The sequence below is a fragment of the Cololabis saira genome, chromosome 9 (genome assembly GCF_033807715.1).
Source record: "Cololabis saira isolate AMF1-May2022 chromosome 9, fColSai1.1, whole genome shotgun sequence".
Taxonomy (NCBI): domain Eukaryota; kingdom Metazoa; phylum Chordata; class Actinopteri; order Beloniformes; family Belonidae; genus Cololabis; species Cololabis saira.
In genome coordinates this window covers 35,284,627-35,305,283 of record NC_084595.1, presented here as the reverse complement: position 1 = coordinate 35,305,283, position 20,657 = coordinate 35,284,627, and the positions used below count along the sequence as shown (strand labels likewise).

The 20,657-nt window shown below is 44.3% G+C and overlaps 1 protein-coding gene across 1 annotated transcript in view; it reads left to right on the top strand.

The window, feature by feature from the left end:
* Positions 1 to 20,657, top strand: part of efna5b (ephrin-A5b) — a 105,914-nt gene that overhangs the window by 77,386 nt on the left and 7,871 nt on the right. The window contains exons 2-3 of the mRNA XM_061729365.1: positions 1,975 to 2,267; positions 20,245 to 20,310. Coding sequence (XP_061585349.1) covers positions 1,975 to 2,267; positions 20,245 to 20,310 — 359 coding nt within the window. The remainder of the gene's footprint in view (positions 1 to 1,974; positions 2,268 to 20,244; positions 20,311 to 20,657) is intronic.

Here is a 20,657-nt window from a genome sequence, read left to right as displayed (position 1 = left end):
TGGTTGTAAACACTCTTACACTGGTATTTACCCTACACGGTTAAACACAGAAAAACTGAATTTCACGCTTGCTCATGCTCACATGTACACAGGCGCACATAAATATACAAATAGGGGTCAGAAGAAAACACACAATCACACAATTGACAGATGGCTCGGTTGAATTTGTCGCTTGATTGTTACATTAAACATTCGATTAAATAAAACCAAAAAAAAAAACATGTCTGTAGTGACAGCTGAAGGCAGCAAAACTACACTTTGTTGAGATTGATATGTGCTTGTCTGGTTTGTAGTGTGATTGTTATTCCGTGATGTTAGTCCGGACAAACTGAAATTGAAGAGATCCTTTCTTTAGAGTCACAAATCCAAGATGGCACTGAAGAGCTGTTACAGTGTGACTTGAGAAAGTGAGCGGCGAGGGAGATGTTATGCATCTGAGCAGAATACACCTTCAGGAGCATCTAAGGAAGTTTGAGCCAGAAGGAAAATACACAAGATCTTTTTTTTTTCCTTCCCTGGTAATGTACACCCTCCTGGGAATTGTTTTATCACCGAATCCCTACTCTTTATAACCCCCTTTCTGTTTTTCAGAAGAGCCATGACTTGTTTACTTTAAGGCTTTTTCAAGACCTAATGGACATTTTGTACTGCAGTGCAGAAGTAAAGACTGCACGGCAGAGAAGGGGTTCACAAGGCTCCCTGTGTATGTTAATCCCGAGGCTCCCAGGTCCCCCGGGTGGGATTGTTCTTTTCCTCATGCGTGCCACTCTTCTGTTCCGGGGCTCGATGATCCCTTCTCGCAGATGCCAGGGGGCATGTTTCAATTAAAAGTTTTCTCACAACTCTTGTAAGGTTGTAATCTTACAACATTAAAATTACCTGGGGGAAATGAGCCAGTCAGCCTAAGTTGTGTGTGTGTGTGTGTGTGTGTGTGTGTGTGTGTGTGTGTGTGTGTGTGTGTGTGTGTGTGTGTGTGTGTGTGTGTGTGTGTGTGTGTGTGTGTGTGTGTGTGCATGTGCGTGTGGGCTAGTCACCTCTGTGGTTTACGTCACCACTCTCAGGGTGCTTCAAGTGTGCATGCTTAATTGGGGGCATCCCTAGCAAGAGAACAGGTGTTTGACATTTTTTCCACCGAGCCCCTTATGACCCCGAGGTTGGGGTGATACCACCCTCGATAAAACAAGAACACTCAACACAGATGCTGCTCTCCAATTCTGTGAAAATTCCACAGATGAGAGGCATATTTGGTGGGAGAAGAGAAGAGAAAAGACTGTGATTTTGTGTGTGTGTGTGTGTGTGTGTGTGTGTGCGTGTGTGCATGCACAGATGCTAGATTGTGACAGTGTGTGGCCTTTTGATGAAACTCCTTGTATGTATTGCAGCCCTCTGACCCTGTACGGCCGGTTCTAGATCATTGCTGCTGTAAAGATGCCTCGCTGCACAGCCCTCAGAGACAACCCGGCCCTGTATTTCTCCCATCATGACATTTATTGTCCTGCCATCCTGTATCCCTGTGACCATTTCTACTTTACAATCACTCTTTTGGTGAAAAATCTATGAATAAATGTTTTCTTTTACTTGAGAGATCTTAAAACTGGTTTCTTGCAACATGTTTTGGTTGTTTTTTTTTCCAGCTACGGTTACTCCAGTTTGGAAGTATTGCATTTGGGAGAGCATGCATATGTATGTGTGAATAAATATCTGTTGCAGGCAAAGATTTATAGATAAACCAACCCATCCAGATTTATTGAAGAGAGAGAATGAGATTGTCAGTGCTTGTAAATTTCAGTAAAGTACTTTTAAGAGTTCTAGGAGGCTGTGCATATTCCTGTTTAGATTCTCAATTCAGACCAACTTTTATCTCCAAAATCTGAAAGTAATCTACACGCACGGCTGGGTTTCGTCCTGTGACTTTTAGATTCAAGTACAAAGGTTAACCTTTTCCAAATCTCCTCCCTTCTGTTTTCCAACCAGGTTCCATCGTGGGGACTACCACATTGACGTGTGCATAAACGACTACCTGGATGTCTACTGTCCTCATTATGAGAACTCGGTGCCTGAGGAGCGCACGGAGCGCTACGTCCTCTACATGGTCAACTACGATGGCTACAGCACGTGTGACCACACCGCCAAGGGCTTCAAGCGCTGGGAGTGCAACAGGCCGCACTCCCCGAACGGGCCGCTCAAGTTTTCAGAGAAGTTCCAGCTCTTCACGCCCTTTTCCTTGGGTTTTGAGTTCAGACCGGGCAGAGAGTACTACTACATCTGTAAGTAACTACTGTACTTGCATTCTGCAAAAAAAATTAAATAAAAATTCTTCCGCAGATTATTGAAAAATCAAAGGTAAAATGTAAGTTATTGAGATGTTGAACAGCCATAAGTTAGTATACCCCCTGGCCAGGGCCGCCGCAAGCCGTGCGACCGCACGGGGCCTCGCGCCCCAAGGGGCCTCGCGCTATGGGCTGTTTTTTTTTTTTTTTTCCAAAATAAATATTTTTTTCAAAATTTTTTTCCTTTTTTCCCTTATAAATATTAACAGTCACGTTCCATTACAGACCTAAATGTGTACTAGTCTGTGCATATCAATAAATATATGTGCAATGATGCGCGTGTCTGTTGTTCAATACAACTGCGTCTGACCAAGCGCAGACACAAGCTGCTCTGATCCAGACGGTGGAGTTGGAACAAACTGTCACACAATGTCGAGAGAACGAGACAGATTCAGGAAATTTCCATCAGAAAAAAGAAAAAAACTAAAGAAAATGGAAGAGTTTAATGCCTCTCTAAAAGGCTTGTTTGATAAATTTGTTACAAAAATCACCGATCCGAACGGGTCTCAAGCAGCCGTGGGGCCCTGCGTCGAGGCAAGAGATGATGATGAGGCAGGGGAAGGTATCCAGTATTTTGCTAATTGGAGAGTTAAAATTGCGCGTATAGACACCCGATCCGACCCGAAAAACCCAAAAATTTTGCGAGGCCCCCCCCCAACCATTTCGCACAGGGCCTCGCAAATCTCCCAGACGGCTCTGCCCCTGGCGCTCCGCGGATTGGGTCGATGACGAGACTGCATGCAGTCAATAAAAAAGTTTTTGGAAGTGTATTATATGGAAGCATCTTGCACCCCTCATAGCTCTTTAGTTGGCATTTTAACTTTAATATCTCAGCAAGTTAATGAAGTGAAGATGTGAGAGATGTGAGAAAAGATGTGAGAAAAGATTACTTTTGTGTTTTAATTCTGGTAACACTGGTTCTTTGACATGATTGGCACAGTTTGAAGGCCCTCCCACAACTTTTACAACTAACCCATTCAGACCAGAGGCGCCCTCTAAGCATTGGAGATGCAGCCCCCATATGTTGCATCCGATCTAAACGCGTTCATCCGTCAGAGCAAAAGAGATGCACTATTTTTCCACAGTGTTTTTCTCAGCTTTGCTACAAAGGGTTCAAGGTGGCATGACAGTGATCCCGGCAGATGCTTACATGCTCTGCTTTCAGTCGAGTCTTTCAGAGCTCACAGAAAGCCTTCCCTAAAATGGCAGTGGAATTCACAGGGGAGTAAAACTGAGACAGTTTGAAAGTTATAGCTCACTTCTCCGGCTGCACAATAGTCCATCTCTCAAAAAAAAAGAAAGCTCTTCTGTCTACATTATGTTATGCTTCTATTCAGCTTGTAGTACATGTTACATTGTCCGCTTCTTGGCAGATGAATTGAACCAAACAGAGTTCATCTGAAGTTGAAGCCTCCTGGGGAATGAGGTTTTTATCAAAGCCTGGAAATAAGTGGAACCGAGTTGTCCGTCCACATGAAGGCTGGTGCAGTGACTGTCAGGAGGCGTGCTTGTTACTGTATATCGTGTTGCTCAGGTGCTGAGAACCTTTTGAAAGCTATTATTTTTTCTTCATGTTTAAAGTTTTACCTCTCGATGGCTAGTGGCTGTCATACTCCGTACGTTTGCAGAGCTCTACTCATTCAGTATGATCTCTGTTCTAACTTTTTGTGACACTTTTAATCTGAAAGCCAGCCACGCCTTCTTGTTGTTGTTTTTTTCCATTTAACTTTTTGCTCCCTCCACACGGTGCCGTTTTATTTCATACTTGTAGCACTTGTTCTAAACACCTCGCTAACGTAAATGTGCAGTTTCTCTCATGCTCATGTACAGCTACAGGAGAAACAGCCCCTATCTTTTGCAGAGGCCTTTCAAAATCCTGGTGTTTCGGTCATTTGTCTGCTAGAAAGTAACCAGATCTTCCTTATGCTTTTACAGCCAATTTGCATTTGACAGTCGCACAAAATGAGATAAGGGAAAATGAAAGTCTTGTAACTTGGGAGCATAGATGGGGGTTAGTTTGAGGTTATAAACTTCATTCACCCCCTCAACCTCTATCATGTAATTATTTTACTTTTTTTTTGTCCCCAGTTGAGAGATACTTGTCCTAAGGGTGGGATTAAATTACACTGCAACCAACAGCGCTTCCATGAAACACATCCATTCTGCCATAGCACGCCATATTGGTTTAGTGGCCTGCGGCTTCATTGGCTATTGAATGATTTCAGTGTATAGCTGTGCTGGCTACTGTAGCGGATATTAAAGTCATCTACCATGAAGCTGTCTGACATGCGATATCCCTCCGCCATTGTGTCCAGGCTGACTCTCCACAAGAAAAGGGGCAGATGGCCGCTGATGGATTGGGCAATCACTTTTAGTGATCAAAATGTAAAGATGAAAGAGGAAGATTGAGAGATGAGGGGGGAATTACATTACTACACACACCAATTCATCATTTACACAGCCGTCATCATCATCACTGTTGTCATCATCGGACAGTGGGGACACAGGTGACATCAGCAGCTCTTGGCTCTCTCCTCGTTTTGCTGCTTTTAAACTATATTAGCTGTCACGGCTCAGACAGGACAGAGAACCCAAATGCACAACACCAGACAGGATCAGAGTCCAAGAGGCTTTAATCTTTGTCAAAAGGCAGGCAGGGGTCAAACCGGGTAGTCAGGCAAACAAAACCAAAAACGGGCAGGCAAAAATCCATACCCCAAGAATCAGGCAGGCTCAAAGACAGGCAGGCAGGCAGAAACAAAACAGGATATGCAGGCTGGAAAGCGAGGCAAAAACACACGACAATCTGGCAAACTAGAAGGTGGAAATGGGCCGGTATATGAGGGGAACTGCTGATGAGGGAAACCAGGTGTGGAGCTGGGTGGGGAAGCACAGGTGAAGGGAATGAGTGGATCTCTGGCTGATTAGGGTGGCAGGATCTGGAAAAACAGGGGAGTGAGTTAAACAGTAAAAAAAAAACCTATCCTACACTGTGAAACTGTGACAGAACCCCCCCCTCAAGGGACAGATTCCAGATGTCCCAAAACCCCCCACCCAGGGCGGGAGGAGGGAGTCCGGAGGAGGGTGCCGGCAAACAAACGGCCAAAGCTCCGGGGGCCGTCCTCGGTGCCGGGCAGACCAGTGAGGCAGTTCCGGGGGTCGCCCCTGGGGCGTAACAGGCGGATCCGGGGGTCGGTCTGGGGGCTTGGCAGACTGGTCAGGGGGTCGGTCTGGGGGCTTGGCAGGCGGCTCGTCAGGGGGTCGGTCTCGGGGCTTGGCAGGCTGGTCCGGGGGTCGGTCTGGGGGCTTGGCAGGCTGGTCCGGGGGTCGGTCTGGGGGCTTGGCAGGCTGGTCCGGGGGTCGGTCTGGGGGCTTGGCAGGCTGGTCAGGGGGTCGGTCTGGGACTGCGGCAGGCTGGTCAGGGGGTCGGTCTGGGACTGCGGCAGGCTGGTCAGGGGGTCGGTCTGGGACTGCGGCAGGCTGGTCAGGGGGTCGGTCTGGGACTGCGGCAGGCTGGTCAGGGGGTCGGTCTGGGACTGCGGCAGGCTGGTCAGGGGGTCGGTCTGGGACTGCGGCAGGCTGGTCAGGGGGTCGGTCTGGGACTGCGGCAGGCTGGTCAGGGGGTCGGTCTGGGACTGCGGCAGGCTGGTCAGGGGGTCGGTCTGGGACTGCGGCAGGCTGGTCAGGGGGTCGGTCTGGGACTGCGGCAGGCTGGTCAGGGGGTCGGTCTGGGACTGCGGCAGGCTGGTCAGGGGGTCGGTCTGGGACTGCGGCAGGCTGGTCAGGGGGTCGGTCTGGGACTGCGGCAGGCTGGTCAGGGGGTCGGTCTGGGACTGCGGCAGGCTGGTCAGGGGGTCGGTCTGGGACTGCGGCAGACTGGTCAGGGGGTCGGTCTGGGACTGCGGCAGACTGGTCAGGGGGTCGGTCTGGGACTGCGGCAGACTGGTCAGGGGGTCGGTCTGGGACTGCGGCAGACTGGTCAGGGGGTCGGTCTGGGACTGCGGCAGACTGGTCAGGGGGTCGGTCTGGGACTGCGGCAGGCTGGTCAGGGGGTCGGTCTGGGACTGCGGCAGGCTGGTCAGGGGGTCGGTCTGGGACTGCGGCAGGCTGGTCAGGGGGTCGGTCTGGGACTGCGGCAGGCTGGTCAGGGGGTCGGTCTGGGACTGCGGCAGGCTGGTCAGGGGGTCGGTCTGGGACTGCGGCAGGCTGGTCAGGGGGTCGGTCTGGGACTGCGGCAGGCTGGTCAGGGGGTCGGTCTGGGACTGCGGCAGGCTGGTCAGGGGGTCGGTCTGGGACTGCGGCAGGCTGGTCAGGGGGTCGGTCTGGGACTGCGGCAGGCTGGTCAGGGGGTCGGTCTGGGACTGCGGCAGGCTGGTCAGGGGGTCGGTCTGGGACTGCGGCAGGCTGGTCAGGGGGTCGGTCTGGGCCTGCGGCAGGCTGGTCAGGGGGTCGGTCTGGGACTGCGGCAGATCCATCCAGGATCGCCTCAGGAAGGGGAACAGAGACCACCTCCAGAACAGAGACCGGCGGGACCGCCTCAGGAACCGAGGGCTGCGGGACCGCCTCAGGAACAAGAGTCGGGGCAGACAGGAGGCGGGGAGCCGGAGTCGGGGCAGACAGGAGGCGGGGAGCCGGAGTCGGGGCAGACAGGAGGCGGGGAGCCGGAACCGGGGCAGACAGGAGGCGGGGGGCCGGAACCGGGGCAGACAGGAGGCGGGGGGCCGGAACCGGGGCAGACAGGAGGCGGGGGGCCGGAACCGGGGCAGACAGGATGCGGGGGGCCGGAACCGGGGCAGACAGGATGCGGGGGGCCGGAACAGGAGCAGACAGGATGCGGGGGGCCGGAACAGGAGCCGGAGCAGGAGCTGGAACAGGAGCCGGAGCTGGAGCTGGAACAGGAGCCGGAGCAGCAGCTGGAACAGGAGCAGGAGCCGGAGCAGGAGCTGGAGCCGGAACAAGCTGGGGCTGGCGCTGACGCCGTCGTCGTTGCCTGCCCTGAAGGCTCCTGGGCCCACCCAGAGCCAGGCGTGTTCCCCAAAAGGGGTCCCAATACTCCTCCTCCTTGGCCCAGCGCATGTTATCAGCCGATTCTCGGGGAGCAGGAACAAGCTGGGGCTGGGGCCGACGCCGTCGTTGTCTCCCCTGAGCCTGCAGGCCTCTGGGCCCACCCAGAGCCAGGCGTGTTCCCCAGAAAGGGGGAAGGGACTGGGGTGGGTCTGGGACCACCTCGGGAACAGCAACAGGCCGGAACTGGGGGCATGTCCCTGTCCCCTTCACCGTACGGTGGTAGAACTCCACTCGGTCCCCATAAAAAAAATCCCACAACTCCTCTTCCTTACGTGGTAGGTCCATGTTGGCTGGGTTCAGTCTTGGCCAGATTGTACTGTCACGGCTCAGACAGGACAGAGAACCCAAATGCACAACACCAGACAGGATCAGAGTCCAAGAGGCTTTAATCTTTGTCAAAAGGCAGGCAGGGGTCAAACCGGGTAGTCAGGCAAACAAAACCAAAAACGGGCAGGCAAAAATCCATACCCCAAGAATCAGGCAGGCTCAAAGACAGGCAGGCAGGCAGAAACAAAACAGGATATGCAGGCTGGAAAGCGAGGCAAAAACACACGACAATCTGGCAAACTAGAAGGTGGAAATGGGCCGGTATATGAGGGGAACTGCTGATGAGGGAAACCAGGTGTGGAGCTGGGTGGGGAAGCACAGGTGAAGGGAATGAGTGGATCTCTGGCTGATTAGGGTGGCAGGATCTGGAAAAACAGGGGAGTGAGTTAAACAGTAAAAAAAAAACCTATCCTACACTGTGAAACTGTGACATTAGCGATAAAGCTTTTATTTCCATCGTCATGGTTTCCATGAGAAACTCTTGTCCTGTCAGGTTGCTTCAACATACATAAGAACTGTTTTTCTATACACACGTCACAAGTCAGTGATAAATACAATGTGTACCTTAAAAATGAATGCAAAGCCTGCAAACTGAATTACAACACATAAACTTTGATCGGAGCCTCTTTCTTTAGCGACCCTTTCAGTAAAAAACTCGGCAAAGTGAAAAGACACAGATAAACTTCCAATATCGTCTATAAGCATTTATAGCTGTCAGATTATTTGTTCTTTTGACTGACGTGTCAATACAACCCTGTGGTATTTTACTGTACCTCTTAAATGAGCAGTAACATGACTTCATACAAGGCGTACCTCACAGCAAAGAATAAAATCCACTGTGCTCTAAAGACATGGTTATAAATGGTACTTTTGAACTGTATGTCTGTGGTATTTGCACCAAAATCATTATGACCGATAGACAATAGATAGATAGAAAGATATACTGTATATCTAGATTATATGTCTTCTTTAACTCCATTTAGTTCATCACACAGCTCATTTGTTCACAGTTGGGTTCAGTTTGTTGTCCTTTTCACAAATCTTAGCAGAATGATGGCCTCTGCTGGGACATCTTCAGTTGCGTAATCCCGGTAATTTGTCAATGCCTGGTAATACCATTCTTAGTTAATGAAGTGAAGATATTGCTTTATTCTTTTTAATGATAATCATAATATTATGTCCTCTACAATTTCTGAGATGTGGATGCTTATTCAACTATGAAAGTACCTTGCTGATGTTTAACTTGCATGCTATTAGGAGGGCAATTTGCTTCCTGTGTTTTGATGAAATTCCATCTAATTATTGTTGCTAATGATACTAAAGAGTCAAATACTGTGCAAGCGTGGGCAAACATTGATTAAATTCGACACCTTTATCGCAAACTGCATTATTTTAAATACCTTTTTTCCAGGTGTGTTAAGTTTTTGCAACTCGTTTTTGTGGCACCGAACATTTGGATTTAATAAAACTATAGCACAAGTTTAAACTTTGTATTGTCACTGTTCACAAAGGCCACCTGTTGAAGCTTGAACACACTGGGATGAGGAGGCATGAATGATGGTGCCCGCTCTCGTAAACAACCTGATTTTTGTTCCTGCTGGGACTCATTAAACGTTTATCTCATCATCTCTTACAGTGCGCAGAAATGTTAAAGTACCAGAGGCCAAATGTCTAAATAATAAATTTCAAACCATAATTAGTGACTGATTGCATTCATTTTTCAAATATTTAGTAGCTTATTAATTTTCCTTGATTAAAGCTCTTAGAGTCATAAAAAAGCATCTCGAGGTAGACTACATGAGCTTCAGCAAAGCCACAAGGTTTCTAATATACAGTAAAAAGTAATTATATATGACACTTCCAATACAGCACACTTTGCCGCTCTACTTCATTTGCCATGTCAACCATCTATACATCATTTATTCAGCTGTCTTAGATGATAATTAAGCAAAGTCAACTCTGACAGAAACCCTGCCACTTTGATTGGCGCCACCTAAGTCCAAAAACATGTCGTGCAATGAGCTGTTCGGATTTTCAGGGTACCGTAACATCACCTAAATTCGGATCATGCAGCATTTTCCTCACTTGGAAAGTTGGGAACACAAAGCTGCAGAATAGACCAAAAAGAGCTGTAAAGCACTGTTTGATTACTTTTTCGACTGAATACATGTCTACTTTCCCGAATGCAAGCAAAAATATTTGATTAAGAGCTAAGGAAAATGTGAAAAAAAATGTATTAAATAAACTAAGCATAGTAAAATGTAACATTCAAAAGATTTAAATGCAACATGACATGCAGCATCAACACACTTCTCATGCTTTTCCATACAGCTTTACATTAATCAGTCGATAAAAATGTTTGTAATTTGACATCTGTCTGCAAATCTACTCTTGTTTCACTAGAGATTGAAAATGTGAGTGTTTAAAAACACCCTGCACCACAGAGCCTTTATTTAAAAGCAGTGCTGATGTACAGTATCAGAAAATTAATCTCTTCCTCATCTCTGTTAACTTTCCTTAGCCAAATAACTGGAGGGACGTGATGATGGGAAAATGTGCCCTCGCTGACATGATTGATTAGCTTTCTTGTTTATAGATGAAAATGAAGATGTCAAATCATATTCCTGCCGAGAAAAGGCCCGTTAATGGTGTTTTCGCCCTACGAGTTTGATGCGGGTCGAGAGTTGATTTGTTGCCTCCCTGATAGAATTAGAGGGAGGAGACAGGATTCTGCTGTCATCGACTTCAACAACACAAACGGCTTAATCAACGCTCGCAAGATGGGGAGAATTCAGATAAACAGAGGCAATAATTCTTCATTTTTGTTTGCGTCAGTCTCTTGTCTCAGTCTTAGGTAACCAATTTAGAACAATGAGAAAAGTACAACTGGAAATGGGCCAAGACTTCTTGTAGACAACACCCAGCTACGGTTTCCCTACAGGTCAACACACAAACCGACTGACAGGAAACAGAGACAGAAAGAATTAGCAGAGGAATTAACATTCAGGTGGTAAAGTTTAACAGACTTGTGGTGGTGGGGGGGGGGTCTAAATCTTGTCCCATTTTCAAGGAATTCAGCCAAATTCAGCATTAGCAGTGAGGGACTTACAGCACTGAGCTGTGTGTCTCCGTGTGTGTGAGACAGATGGGATAAGCCAGGACAGTGGGAGAACATGGGTCAGAGTTCACAGTGCATTCCTGGTTTAAGTGAAACCCATCTCACAGAACGCTGATGCCAGCACATTTTTCTAATATGGACACAATCCGCGAGATTGCATTTGAGTGATTTTAATCTGAAAAAGGCAGAAATCCAATATCTGTGGCAGCTCACTGTGAGAGATGAGTGAGAAGAGTTATGACATTTGTAGGCATGTAAGATATGTGGAAAATGGGAAGATACTTGCTGTGATACCAAAGAAGGATACTGAGTTGTTTTCTTGCTGACTGTCTCGTCTACCCACGCAAACTGTGACTGCTTCCTACACGATCAAAAATACTTGTGTCCTAAGTAGTCCATGGCTGATGTTGAGTAACCACTTGCTAAATCTTCATCAAAACCACAAGGCTGGTGATGAATCTACCTTAGGTTGTAAAAATGAAAGAAATCAGCAATGTTTCAGCCTGTCTGCAGCAGCCTCTAGGCCAATATTTAAAATACAACTGATACACAAGACTAGACTGATATGTGCCAAGCAAATACAAAGGGAAACCTTTTGATCTTCATGAGGCTTTTTCATTAGCTCCTATTCAACTTTACTGGACCACTATACGCACAAAGCTCTAACATTTTCCTCAAAACAAAGTCTATAGCTGTCTTGTGAATGATCATAAATCCTGTGATGGACTATGCTCCTTCAAGCTGCTCTCCAGGGAAGGAAAAGGGTAGCAACGGAGCAGGGAGGAGCAGCGGGAAAATGGCATTAATGGCCAAATGAAATAGAGGCAGGGAACGGTGTATGCAGCCTGTATTTTGTTTGAGCTTTGGGAGAACCGCTAATAATGATAAAGAGTCAGCCCCCGTTCCATTTGTGGTACGAGTAGGGAACCTGCATGTGGACACTAACATAACTCAGGCCTTTCATCCATTCATAGGAAAAATCCACCCTGTCATCAGCATTCAGAGATGATCCGACAACATGGAGTAATGTGAGGGGAAGCTACGCTGAAATGGATCCATGCATGTACATTTTGCATACATAAAAAGACATACAATAAGCTCACAGATGCACAGTGTCTGGAATGCATTATTGTAATCCTGACAGATGGATGGACCCTCCACCACCCCTGTCTCCCCTGGTTACTACATCATTACTCGTCTGTCCTTTTCATTTCATCTCTCGTTTTGAATTTAAGTTCAGTACTCCCTATAGCGCAGACCCCCGTATATGTAACGATGAATATGGCAAGCTTTGATGGCACCCACTTGTTTTTTTTTGAAGATTGGCTGAAGCATAGAGTTGCAGCTAATGGAGCCAGGACCTTCTAATTAATCACTGAAGAGTGTTGCACTCATTGTTTAAAAACACAATTTATGTACTAAGTATTCATGGCTGAAGAACAATCACTATGTGCATTGAAAATACAGAACAAGTTGATCTCTTGAGGTGAGGAAAGTCAGATGAACTGTCATAACCGGATGGAGATGAATGCAGCAAAGTCTGAGTGCTGTCCAAATGGCCTGTTTTTTGAATGGGGAAACTTGACCAATGCCGATACTTCCACACGAGGAAAGCCTCTATTTGTTGGTAAAGAGCAAATATTATGCTTTCCCTGACTTTCAAAAGGTTCAAAATTGTTTAAAACGGTCATGTACCCAGTTTTCAGGTGAAGCTGTCACCTTTAGAGGTGCATGACTGATGAAGCAATAAATATGTTATGAAAGAGAGTCATTCTAGGAGCTTCCAAATTTTAATGATTTATTTTGTCTCCAAACAACTTTCTACTAATGCAAAATAATTAATTGCATCCGTATATTGGCTCTTTTACCTCCAAACGGAAATCAACCCTTCACCACACATCCGTCCTCACACGGGGATAGATTGGAGAATGTTTTTGCTTGAAGCATCCTCCAATTTTTCTCTGTTGCCATGGCACGTGACTGGTAGTAACGAGCATGACTAGTATTCTCAAATTGTCGATATTTTATTCTGGTTGCATTCATACCTTAAATAAAATCTGACATCCGTCCCTTTCCTGAATAGGTGCATTGATTGAACACTGCATTAAACACACCATAGAAAATGACACTCGATTAACACTTCAGCCTGCAGCATTTTGATGTGATTCAGTGACTGTAGGATTGGCCATGACAAGCTCATTGGAACGCCAAAAATGTCTTTTTCAGAAAATAATAGAAAACAGTTGACCAGCAGGCTTAGCCAAGTTAGGTTTATAACAGACCATATGCCAGGTCATGGCACGCACGTTGACAGCTCTGACAGCCCCGACAAAGGCAGGTGAGGGAGAACAGTCTCTCATCAAGTTACCTGAGTTTGACTGCCAATAAAGTAGTCATCACTTTGCCTGCCAACAGAAAAAGAGAGGCCTCGAAAAGCCAAGAGATCACAGGAAAAGCGGGACGGACGAGGGCTGTGATTTAAAGGGCACAAGGTTCCTCTCAGCCTATTATAATTCACGCATCTAACGGCCATCTTCAGGAGCTGATTATTATTCACATTCACAAAGACAAGGACATTTCATCCTTGACCATTAAACCATTGACACATACAATGATGAGTAGACGTTTTATTACAAGGAAAGTCAGGATGATTTAAATCCATTCAGCCCGTATCTCGCTCGCTTCTTCTCGTTCATCCAGCGCTCCGTGAGGGGCCACACATCTGTTGCAGGACTGTAATTTTTGGTGGGGACATTTTTTTTAAACAGTTGGATGATGATGAAGAATCAAAAAATGAAACACAAACATCCTTTTTACAGAAAGCCACTGTTCTGAACTAATTATTATGAATTTGGCAAACTTTTTTCATTCCTCTGCTGCAATGCATTTCTCATTTGCTCTGGAAATTGACATTTAAGTCATAATGATACTATATACCTTTATATTCAGCAATTCTTGATATTGAATAATTTTATTGTATGTTGTCATATTATGTTTGTATTATTTTTATTGTGTAAATCAGGTTTCACTTGAAAATGAGAACATGTCTCTCAGTGAGACTAACCCGTAAATAAATAAATAAAAAGTAGGGCAATGCAACTGAAAATAACCAAAACCTCCCACATATTATTAAACCAGTAGTGGATTTCTGTTTTGCTTTTTTTTTTTTTGTAATGTGAGTTTAGAGACAAGAATTAGTTGATTTAATTAAATACTTTTAAAGACTTTTTGATCTTAAATTCGACAGTTATTTGTTACAGCACTGCCATTTGCTTTTTTGAGAAAATGAGGACGCTGGATCTACTTTAACTTAATGGCAAAAGGAAATAATTGTATCATCACACCATTGCACTCATTGCAATAGTGTGAGGAAATTAGTGCAATCATTGTATAATTAGGCATTATCGGTTTTTACTCATTTCCCCTTCTCAACTTAGTCCCCCCCCCCCATCTTCTCTTCGTGTTTGACCTCGTCACCCTTACGCAAGTGGCATAAAGAATGACTTGTTCGCATTAGTCGGGGATTGAAAGATACAGGAAAAGAGCAAGAAGGCCAGCGATTATCAGAGGGGAGATTTTATGTTCTCACACATGTCAGGATCCAAATTCTCTTGTTTTACTGCTCCTGCAAACTCCTCCATCCCCTCCTATTGTGTGTTCGCTGTTGTAGCATATGGTTAATGGTGTTCTTCCGTTAATAGTCTCTTTCATCACGGCCCACACACACATACGCACATTTTTGGTTTGATCATTCTGTCTGTGAATACAGAATGTGCTCGTGATTGTCACCACAGGAAAGATTATCCTGGCCACTGGAGGAGCAGAAGATGGTACACATTTTTTGGAAAGCAAAAGCTGTGTAAGATTATTTGTCTTTATGTGTCCCCTCTTTTGGAAACCATTCCATGTTTACTAAGACCTAAACTCTAGCTAGGTTTGCACTGTGTGATCCACATGACTAATCTTAGCGGATGAAAGGCGGGAACAGTGGGCGGTTTTACTGAAAGATGGGAGAATTGGCTAAACAGACGTACACAGTGCTGGGTTTTCTTTTAAACCCATCCGATCAACCAAATGAGAAGGGACAGGCTTGGACTTTGGTGGAGCCAGAAAAGAAAACAATCGTGTCCAGAGAAGTTGAAGGCTTTTTGTCTTTATAAATGACGGGGAAATAAATCAGTGTGCTACTCAAACATAATGTGTTGCATTTAGCCAGCCTAAACGCTGCTTTTGCTTTCATGTCACAAGACTTGTGTTTTATGTCTGGCATGTGAATCTCCCACTGAAAAACAGGAAATGCGTTTTCCAGATAACATTACAGTTGCAATGAAGCCTGGCTCGGGCTGTGATTGAAACAATACCGTAAGCTGCACTGAGCCCACCTGTTTGTTCTTCTGTAATTGGATTCTGTTTCATTCCATTTGCTTTAATGCTGATCCATAATGCGGTGTACCCAAGGAGCTCGTCCTCACCAACCAACCAGGGGGTGGTGGCATGGGCGAGAACACTCAGCGTCCTCCCTCCAACCAAACGGGGCATCTTTTCAGGGATTTTGTGCTCTAAAGATGCCACTTGATCAAGGTGGATGGACCGATGGTTAAGGTTCTGGAGCTGATGGTGACAAAAATAGGAGGTATTGATGTTTTGGCCGGAAGAACAATAAGCTGGCCCTGAGCAGCCTGTAGATTTAAGACGAGCAGGCACTCAGCATCGCACTGAGGGCCTCCAAGGCTAGAACATAAAGCCCAGCCTTCATTCATCCTTTACAGTTACACTCAGACTTGGTTGCAGCCATTCAGTTCATATTTTACTATGTTACTGAAACAAATGTAAGACCTAAGACTGCCCAACCAATAATAATGATGACGATAATGATTGGTGAATAACTGGAATGGAGTAAATCAAGACTCATCAGACCATATGATCTTTTTTTTATTGTTCTAAAGTCCAATTTTAACTAGTCTTTGTAGACCAAAGCTTGTTTTTCCTCTACTGTCCTCACTGAAAACTGATTAAAAAAAACAACAAAAAACCCTCCGTACCCCCCGGATATGCAAAAAAGAAAAAGAAAGTTGTATACAAAAGTAAAAAAATAATAAAACAAATAAAGCGAATAAAAAAATACATAAGATTACTGAATCAATTAACAATGTCAAGAAAAATGATTATTTAGAATGTATTTAAAGACAAATGACATGTTTTTGATTTCAATATGGTGTATAAGAAACACTTCAAATAATTATAAAAACATGTTTTTTTTTGTTTATTATTTTATGTCAGGAATTAAAGGGTTAATTATTTCAATTTGACAACTTTTTCCTTGAAGATGGTAGCTCCTCACCATCAATCCTGGTTTAATAATGTGTTAGACATTTCTGAACTCATTTTTAGCAGTTTCACCATAATTGAATTTTTTTGTTCACTAGATTCAGATCAGTATATGGTCCCCTGTGAGAAAAGAGTAACACATCTTATTCAGACGCACAGGCTGTGTCATAACTGTGACCGTGACACAGGGTTGATTAAAATACAAGAAACTGCTCACTTATTAATTGGGGTTAAATAAAATGGCCTACTCTTAAATATTTCCTTTGTTTGCGTAGACAGAGCAGCTGACAGTAGTCTTAAACAAACATATACTTTATTTATTACATGCAAGTTTTAAGTACTCTGTTGCAAACTGCTCACAAAAAACATTGGAATAATGAAAAAATCATCAACAATGCAACATATAATGGATTAAAGCTACTTTATTCAGTTTTCCCCTGTGTAAGAAGCTAATCGTGTCATGGCCAAGTCTATATACATCACAACAGCTCCCCAAAGTCCCATCACGGAGGAGACTCCCACATGCTCTTCGCCCATTGTCATCAGGGCCATACTTCTCTCATGATCAGCTGCTTTGCTAAGTGGCTGGTGTCGATGGCTGTGACTCAGCTCAGCCCACAGTGATGATGAAGATGAAACATTTGGAGATGGTTAGTGTGTGTGTGTGTGTGTGTGTATGTGTTTGGCATTGCATGTGCGTATATTGAAAATGGGAGGGTAAAGAAATGGAGCAATAAGAAGAGTGACATAAATTGTGTGGGTACTGTTGTGTGTATGTGACAGAGTGGGTGAGCGACGGCGGCCAGGGTTCATTAGCGTGTCATCAGCTGCCTCCACACCAAAATAATAAGGTCCTCTTTCTCTTTGTTCCTCTCCGCTCTCGCCTCCCCACATCTGCCCGAGCACGAACTGAGCTGTGACAAATAGCATCTGATCTCAAATGACCTCTCTTGTGCAGTGACACAACATGAAGATAGCAGCTGATGAAGTGACAAAATTAAAATGATAACAGTGAGGTCATGAAGGGAAAGGCGTGGAGAGAAAGGGCTTGATGAGCTGTGCAGAGTGGCAGAAGAGAATGCATTATGTGCTTGATAAAGGCTGGACATCATAAAATGAAGACCACTTAGTGCACCGGGGAGTTGCTGTAACTGAGGGATGATACTAGAAGGGAATACAACCCTGACTACATAATAATTTTATCACCGAAAACATTCTGCAGCTATAAAGATAGCTCATACCTATCTTAACTGTCTCAACACGAAACAGACGCTGGAACATTATACCGTGATGTTTACAGACATTTGTGAATGTTAGTTATCGAGCTGTTATTTAAGAGGATGAATAAAACATTGACTATGGATTGGAGAGATTTTTATTTGGATACGTCTTAGAGAATTCAACTCAGTGCATAATCTCCTTGCATGGTTTAATTCAAACCAGTCCTCCTTTTTCCGCCCCCTGTCACTGTGATAATTTTTTCCCCCTGAAAATTAATGTGGGGCATGAGAGCGAGCGCCCTGTAGCAAATGAACAAATCTAATCCTGACCTGTAGCGGCAGCAGAACAGGCTGATTGGATGAGTGGGACGGACGGACCGCCAGAAGGAATCCTCCGTCTGATGCTGTCGGAATCTTTTGCTGACAAAAGCAGCAATTTTCTTCACTTATGTCCTCTGGCATGTTGGTTTCATCTGGTTTAAAACCAAAACAATACCAAGACAATACGTTTGAATTTAAAGAGAAAAAAAAATCAAACAATTCTTGTGAATGCATTATCTAAGCAAATTCGCTGAACTTTGCTTCCAGTTGTTCTCAAATTCAAGCAACGCTCGTACTTTTTCTGAGACCAAAAGACATTTTAGTTTCCATTTCGTATTGGTAGTTATTTATAACAGGATTGTTGGGTGAGAATGTGCCTGCTTCCTGCACCGTGTGCACATGGGATTTTTGAGCAATTTAAGCCCGATTTATTGAAGTGAAAGTTTGGGAGGAAAAAAATCAAACGAAATATACAAAACAGTCAATTTGACAGTAGAAGTACTAACAGGTTTTTATTTTTTTTGCTTTTTCTGCTTTTTTTTGGCAGTTTCCCCCAGTGTTTTGTTGTCATAAATAACTGCAGCTCCATGCCACATTTCTGAGCAAGGACTACTGCTTTGGTGCTGTTGGAAACCCTTACTATGGCCGTTTCAAGAAAAACAACTATTTACAGATTCAGATTTTCTGGCAGAAGATTACTGAGGGCTCATGCATCAGTCAACATATCATCCATCATATCGTAGTCCATCTGTACATCTGTCTCTTTCCAAATGATCTCCACACAAGTCTGTCATAAACGTATATACGAATAATCTGCTCAGTTCCACACAAAGCACGGGTTACGGGGCATCCCCTCACACCCAGTGTTTCAGCTGGTGCCCTGTTTCTTTCACTTTGTTAGCCCCTTTGGAGTTTTGTTGTCATCAAATCAAACTGTTGATCGTTTTTGTACATTTTTTCTGTTCAGCTGCTTATTTTCCGGTTCGTGAGTCTAAAGCTGAGGCGCCATGTGGCTCTTTTCTCTCCCTCTTTCCTCCCCCCGAGTGTCTCACTTTACTAATCGGTATATTTGCACGTCTTCCTCCCTTTTCCTTGCAGTGTCATATCTCTCTAATAATGGTTAAAACAGTGTTTTTATATGTAAATGGCTACGTGGGGACATGTCCACATACATTTATGGTTGAAGCTGCGAGTGGAAATCGAACCCCTGCAAAAACATACCCATATGCACACGCAGCTTTATAAATCTGGTCCAAAAAAGAAAAAAAGTTATTTTTTTTCTCTTCTGCTTTTGTCCTTATGTGCAGTTTTTGTTTAGTTTTAGTCAAAACTTCAGTTTTTATGCATCTGGCCCCAGGTGTACATGTGCATTTAATTTTTTAGGAGGATGTGGATATGATAAAGAAAATCCAGTTCAGCTTTTAGGAACTAAAGCACCTACAAAATGAAAAATGGAAAAAAAAACACAGGGAGGAAAAAAATGCAAAAGGTAAGGGGAGGGTTAGATAAAGGCTCTTGTGAGAAAAATCTAGATATCTTGAAATAGGAGGTCTTGGAAATACATGATCCCATTATACCAGATTAAAGCACAGAAAACATTAAAGGATGATATCATACTGGGCAGGATGGGTCTCACTAAAGCTGAGGGGGGTACTAGAACCAAAAATGACCAAATTGCATTAATGGGCCACAATAGTGGGAAGATCTGAGAATTTTTTCTCCTTGTGAGAGGTCCCGACCCGTGACAGCAACATATATTTTTAAACTTACCGATCGCTCTCCTGCAGAAGTCACCCACCAAGCTCCAGATGACATGTGTTTGACCCCTATCCTTGTCTGCAGAAGACAGCACCTGGTGCCTCACCACAACACCATTAGCGGTCAACCACTCGTACGCACACAAGCACGCTCAGACGTTCTCGCACGAGTCCACCACTTTAGATATTTTTAGTGGATCTGATACAACTCTTATGGTAACTAACGCCCTGAGATTCACACCCCACGGACTCGACAGGAAAGGATCCATTTCCTGACATCAACCACAAATCATGCACACATGCAGCACATCCACCCGCTGTCCGTGGACTTTGCAACTTAAAGAGTCTTGAGGTTTTTAAGGAGGAAAATTACATCGGTTTGCACATGTAAAGTATTCCCACGATGTTGGTTCTCGATTGTTTTTAAATACGTCCCAATGATGTAAATACCTCAATCCCTCTTGATGTGTCCCCATTTGTAGAATCTGAAATGATGCAATTAAACTGTGTGCAAAGCGCTCTCCTTTTTTTTCTCGAGAGAAAGATTTCCCTTGCACATCTGCAAATGCTTTCAGGCTACAGTTCCACAAGAACCATGTCTAATCCTACAAAATCCATTTACAAGTCAACATGAACTATCTGAAAGTTGTTTTCTTTTTGCTTATAAGAACTAAAATATATAACTGCAGCGGAAATGTTTTATTTGCTACAAAAATAACACCTTGTGTTCCTGCAATACTAATCCTCCACGTTTTCCCCTCCTCTTTTCTCCCCAGCCTCCACCATTGCTGAGAATGGGAGGAAAACCTGCCTGAAGCTCAAAGTTTTTGTGCGACCACCAAGTAAGTGTGCGAGGCTTTGTAGCCAGATTTACTGAAGAACACATTTGGACTGAAACATTCAAATGATTTAACCCTTTCATGCCCGACATATGAAATAATAGACAAAAAAGCCTTTATTTTTAAGAAAAGAAAGAAAAAGGAAGAAAAACTATTTAAAGTGTTTATAATAGATTGAATTTAAAAAAAAAAACTCAATTTTGTCTTGAACAGTCTTCTGATTATTTTTTATAACAATGAATGGAGTAATCATTGTAATTCTTTTTTTATAGTATAACATTTTTTTCATCATTGTGATGGGCTGGTGCAGAAGGCTCAGAATTGCTTGTAGCAAATATGATATATCAGGC